The sequence below is a fragment of the Hyalella azteca genome, unplaced genomic scaffold (genome assembly GCF_000764305.2).
Source record: "Hyalella azteca isolate HAZT.00-mixed unplaced genomic scaffold, Hazt_2.0.2 contig17361, whole genome shotgun sequence".
NCBI classification, from domain to species: Eukaryota; Metazoa; Arthropoda; class Malacostraca; order Amphipoda; family Hyalellidae; genus Hyalella; species Hyalella azteca.
The window spans coordinates 121,631-127,923 of record NW_025947148.1 but is presented as its reverse complement, the minus strand read 5'-3'; the positions used below and the strand labels follow the sequence as shown (position 1 = coordinate 127,923).

The 6,293-nt window shown below is 39.4% G+C and overlaps 1 protein-coding gene across 1 annotated transcript; it reads right to left on the bottom strand.

Moving 5' to 3' along the window:
* Positions 1-2,331: 2,331 nt before the first annotated feature.
* On the bottom strand, positions 2,332-5,511 carry LOC108676566 (H/ACA ribonucleoprotein complex subunit 1-like). The gene is made up of 6 exons (XM_018164654.2): positions 5,396-5,511; positions 5,070-5,165; positions 4,050-4,192; positions 3,616-3,717; positions 3,141-3,225; positions 2,332-2,616 (listed from the first exon to the last, which is right to left on the bottom strand). The coding sequence occupies exons 2-6, from the start codon at positions 5,149-5,151 to the stop codon at positions 2,387-2,389; spliced, it is 642 nt and encodes a 213-aa protein (XP_018020143.1). The 5' UTR covers positions 5,152-5,165; positions 5,396-5,511; the 3' UTR covers positions 2,332-2,386.
* Between the last annotated feature and the right edge of the window lie 782 nt (positions 5,512-6,293).

Sequence of the window (6,293 nt, the reverse complement as noted above, 5' to 3'; positions counted from 1 at the left end):
ATTTGATGCTGGAAGAGGGCAGCTCACGCCTCACTACATGATGATTGCTGAAACGATACTAGGAGGTATTGAGGCGTGATGCCGTGATCCACCTGGCTAACAAACGATCGCTCAATTGATGCGGGGAACATGGTGGTTCCGTAATTGCGGAAGCAGGAGAAGTAACAAAATTCGCAATACATCATCGGTGCAATACCAACAACTATTCAAGTTATATCCATTCTATGGGGACGACTGAAGTAGCCCAGCATTGCCCAATACCAGCATAATTTTCATACTTCTCCCCGTGCGCAAGCATGCTGCATAGCAAATTAGCCAACATGATTACTTGCCGAAAGCCACATGGACCAAACCCCTTCATGTATGGAAACCAGCGAGCCAATGAGCTGCAGGCCGCCAAAACAATGGTCGTAACCCACACGCTAAACCCCAAAATATTTCTATTACATGCAGCCTAGCCCCTTCCCCACTTTCGATAAAGAACGCCCTGCGCCACCGTGCTATCAGTACACTGCTACCTCTTCAGCCTGTCCGTTCTTCTGGAGGCTAAACCTCCACGCTTACCCCCTGCTCCCCCTCCTTTCGGTACCAGCTTGCGGAAGAATTCTAACTAAACCTAACCTAACCCTTTCGCGGAAAGGTGGAGAGAAGGGGGTAAGTGTGGAGGAAGAAGATGCTGGTGAGAGTTAGGGCTGGGCTTACGCCTGCGAAGTGGGTAAGGTGATGCGACAGTCAGGTGCGGGGCCGTTCCCATTTACGGCAGTCTGGTGCGGTCTGCGGACTCTGTGGCTTACGGCATTCGTAAGAAGTGATGGTATGGGCTTAAATCCTTGGTGTAGGAGCTATTGGGCGTAATCCGTTTGGAGTATCAGCTTGTGGGCTGAGGCATTGCTTGTTTCAAGCTGGTGTGGCGAGATGAGCAGAGCTGGGCAGCGCTACTTGGAAATGTAGCGGCGCTACCGCTACCGCTACATGCTCTAAATGTAGCGGGCGCTACCGCTACCGCTACACTCACTAGATTGTAACGGGCGCTACCGCTACCGCTACAGTAAAATGTAGCGCGCTACATTAGCCGCTACAATGGCCAAAATTATTGGAAATCTCTAAATATTTATTGTTCTGCNGGGTAAGGTGATGCGACAGTCCGGTGCGGGGCTGTTCCCATTTACTGCAGTCTGGTGCGGTCCGCGGACCCTGTGGCTTACAGCATTTGTAAGAAGTGATGGTATGGGCCTAAATCATTGGTGTAGGTCTGTAGGAGCTATTGGGCGTAATCCGTTTGGAGTATCAGCTTGTGGGCTGAGGCATTGCTTGTTTCAAGCTGGTGTGGCGAGATGAGGCAAGTAAGAACAGCTGCATAGGTGTTATGCTGACTATTTCTATTGCATGTAGAGGGTTGGCATTGGCTCTTGGGCTGATTTAAGAGTCAAATTTTCGGGCTACGGCAGCGCTCCCCATTCTATGCACTGACTGCAAGCTCTGCTGCGTTTGAATCAACACACTGACTGGTTTTACATGCTCAGCAGTCGGTGGCCAGACACTTCATAAGAGGAGACATCATCATTGACGCATTTCATCACAGAAAGAGCAACGATGAAAAGTTGCGGTGATGAATTGTTATTTTAATGGAATATCGTAACGATCAAATGCCCAATGACGAATTGCTATTGTGATGCAACCTGTCAATGATATAATGCACTATGATGAATTTTTATTGTAATGAAACTTCTCATATGATGAGGTGCCAGGAAATCTCACCGGTCACATCCCCAAAACAAAATGAAATTATACGTGCTAAGTCACAAATTACTACAAGTAGATCACTTACTCGATATGAATAACCACCACCTCACGCTCCTCAAACCATGGTTGAACTATGTAAGGTTGACCCACGAGAAGTTCCGTCTTTCAGTTCAGCTTTCTCGTTACGTCATGTAGATCGAGAAACATAAACAAACCCGTCATTTCCACGACGGTTTGGTCGACAGGTTTGATCGCACTTCGGTGATTGGTAGATACCCGTGACGTCACTGAGATCAGTGACGTCACAGCACTCACAGGCCAACAACGAACTATATTCGCAAAAACGGGCTTCTGATGGGTCAACCTTATACTAGTTCAACCATGCCTCAAACAATCAGCACTCTGTCAGAGCCATTGAAACAATATATTTATTGTCACGCAAGATTTCAGAGTCACGCAAGATTTAAACACTTCAATGTGCCACCGAATAGAGTTATTAAATAATAAGAATAATGAATTAATATAAATGATATCTGCATAAACACTTCAAAAACGCTTTTCAAGACATGGGACAAAAAAAAATTAATGCAATATATTGAAGTTTTTATTATTTTTTTTCAAACTTAAACTGCTATCAACATTCTCAGTTTCTGGCAAACCCTCTCCCGCCACCTCTTCCGAAACTTCCTCGGCCACCGAAGCCTCCACCACCACCACGACCACCAAACCCTCCACCACCACCACGACCACCAAACCCTCCACCACCACCACGACCACCAAATCCACCTCCACGACCACCCCCGCGTCCACCAAATCCACCGCCGCGTCCTCCACCAAATCCACCACCGCGCCCCCCTCTTGCACCACCGCGTCCTGAAAAATTATTATTGTTGGAAAATCGTTACACTGTCTAAATAGATCATTTTAATACAAGGAAGTCGAATGATACTGAAAAATTAAATTATAAATGAGGAGGTACATGTTCTTTTAGTCGTATCACCCTTAGAAACAAATCATCACCAACACTTTAATTTTCACCATTATCGAACATGTAATTGGCATCATATCACATAGAAAGTAGTTCAGTTCATTATACACGAGATCAAAATGTATCATTGTCAACTCAAATGAACCAATCAAAATGTAGTAAGAGCAGTGATTTCATGATGCTCCGCTCCAATTCAGCAACTCGAAGCATAGTAATTCTTACACTCCAGCTTTAGCGTAACTTCGGCTGACGGACTTCTTACATATATAAATACAATAACGAATAGGTGCAATATTTTTCATGGATCACTTGGATTCCAAGCATAGTACGAAGAAAAACTCATGGCTATTTCCGAGAGACAGCATAAAAACGATATAATACATGGTATCTATTATCATACAGTACTCACCTCTGCTACCTCCACGACCACCGGAAGATTCAGCACCAGATGTGAACCGTGAGATTGGGAGCAGTTTGTAGGGGTCTATAAACAACTGTGGACGAAGGTGATATATTAATTTATTGAATTATGCAGTCATTTGCACTCATTACCTGAAAATAAACAATAAATAACATTATATGATGTTTTCATTCTTTCATGAATTGTTATAAGAAATAAGCAATTTATGCACTAAAATGTGTATGACATATGTACATATAGTTATGCTTGACTTGAACCAAAGTTTGCTTCAAGAGTGCTTGGCGGTTAAGCAGCCTGAAATTAACTGAGATATAAGGTAAGAAATGGTAAAGAATATAAGAGTCTGAGGTAATTTAGGTTAGGTTATATATTTACAATAAAAATTACATTTAACAAGTCACACTACAATATAAAGCTATGAAATCATCACTTAACATTAAATGGTGACCAATTAGTAACTTACTTTTCTGCTGTTGTTAAAAGATGAAGCAGCCTTCGCCTCAGGAAGTCTTACAGAGATGAATATTTCATCAGGAGTTCCAAAAATTTCATCAATTTTTCCTACCTGTAACATTTAGACTACACATTAAGACCTTATTGATAAACAAATGAACTTACTACTCAATAGCTACCTATATGTATATATGCATATCAAGAATTAGGTATTGAAACTTGCAACAGCTATCTATATGAAAAGATGTTTAGTGCAACATAATTGGGGAGCAAAATGATTGGTTTTCTTTAAGGGAAAATGAACAAGAAGTTTTTAGAAATGATTTTCGGACAAAACATAAAAAATTAAGCTAACTGTTTGGAACACTTCACTTAGACATTGAGTGGTTAAAACGACCATACTAATAATAACTAAACTGTAAACAAATTCAAGGCTATGATTACCTCTTCTTTATCTTCAAAATAAAGTGGAGCATTGAAGTGTGGCGGATCCTTGTGTACAACACGACACACCAAATCTCCCTCACAGGAATGCATGAATTCTGCATACTCTATTACTCGCTCAGGAGGACCTGCATTGAAACCACCTGCAAAAAATAAATAAAACAAGAAATCAAATTATGAAAGATTATAGTGCATTTCTTAAAATGATGAGGTTAAACTGAATCACATTTTTAATTAAAAAACTAGAAGAATGTAAAATACAGACCATTTCATGACTGTCAGTTTTTCCCAACAAGTGCCAATATGAAATATCCAGTAAAATTGTATCAAATTTGTAGACAAAATATTTACTTAAAAAGTCAATTATTAATAATGTTCACTTTAAATATTAAAAAAACTGGATAGATAAAAACTAAGGATTTTTTATGCACAGTATATATATGCTAATATTCAATAGCATCTAAACTATAAACAAAAACATGAGACATTACAAAGGTGAAAGTCCCAAATAGCTATTCCAATGAACATTTGCTACCAATTATAATATTTCTCCACGAATTGACATACCGTATAATAGTCAATCCAAACTGGAAAATTGAGCATGAGCCCTTGGCCTCTCAGTGGCCTTAATTACACACATTAAAAAAATTGATAGTAAAAAGATTTTTAATTTTTTTCTAAATTATGTGCAAAGCTGTAAAGTTTTCCTAATTTATAGTAAAAAAAATTCAGTCAAAGACCAAGGAATGTCTAAAATTTACCAGATACACATGGCAGTCACAGACATTTTTTGTCTTGTTTCTCTTCATTATCTGTATTATCATAGAAGGCTTCAGATCAATTTTCAAATTAGATAGCCATCACTAGTTCACTACCAAAATTAGGAAAATCGCCTGTGCACAAGTGCAATTCAACTTGATCTTATGACCCTGGTCTTAGTGGTCTAATATATTTTGTAAGATATAGAACATTGATTATTTTTGTATTTTGAAACTTAAACCTTAACTCACGGTTACTCACCTCGGCCACCTCCAAAACCTCCTCTTCCACCTCGCCCTCCACCTCGTCCACCAAAACCTCTCCCTCCTTGAAATGGTGCCATTCTAATGCTTAACACTAGGGAAAATACAAAATTCATCAGGAAAATAATTTTTAAAATTGTTCATAAAGTTTATCAATTATCATCACTTGATAATCCATCCTTTCCCAAGCTTTAGGCTATATTTACTTCCGTCGTATTAGTGAATAGTGAAAACCATTTAAATTATACCATAATCAAAATAAGGTATTTAAAAAAAAGTAATACATATTCATCATATATCTTATTTAAAAATTTTTATACTCACAGACAACAAATATTGATTTTAGTCTTAGATCTCAACGTTGGGCTCAAGTCTCAACCACACCGGCCAAACGTTGTAAACAACATACCTAATCACAGAGATGTACGCCAGCCTTGTCAATTTTGAAGGTCAAGAAACTTGGACTGCGAATTAGATTTGTGAACTGGTTCTACATATGAATTAAATAAAAATTAAATTTAACTGAATAACGTCGAGAAGACGTGCAAATTTAACATCTATTCTGTTTTCCAAACATTCATATATAACTGCGACTAACTAAGAAAAATAAAAGACTATCGAGCCAATTAGCAATTACTCGTCGTGGGCTGGCACTGGAGTTGTCACTTCACACGTCATATCACATCGCACGTCATATAAAATAGAAGTGTTGGTACTGAATAAATAGGCCCATAGCCTGTTGGAGATTCCTGTTCTTTTCGTGACTATTCCACAAGGGATCCGGCCTTTTGAACCCGATCTTTAAAATAACTGACGTACTTTACCTTTGAACGAGAATCAAAGTATTAGGTAATGCAAATGATATGTTTTATGAAACTCGGTCGCGACTAGCTGAAAGAAAATATACAAGCTAAAAAATTTGTCGTCCGGTTGACAAAAAGGCAAGTCCTAATGTCATAACGAACAGTTTTTTACGAGGAAGCGTCTTCACACTCGAGAAGTCTGGACAAAAGAAAACATTTTCTCCAGTGTAAGTAATCAATAGTTGGACTAATCTTCATGACGAGATAGTCAATGCTTCAACCACTTTAGCAGTAGGCATGACAAGACAATAAGCGACCATCGATACTCAGTAGTAGTATAATGGTTTGCTAGCGCTTCAGCTATCAAGCTCTTGTTGTTCGGTGCGACGGTCACGATCGCCGGGGGGGGGGAGGCTCTG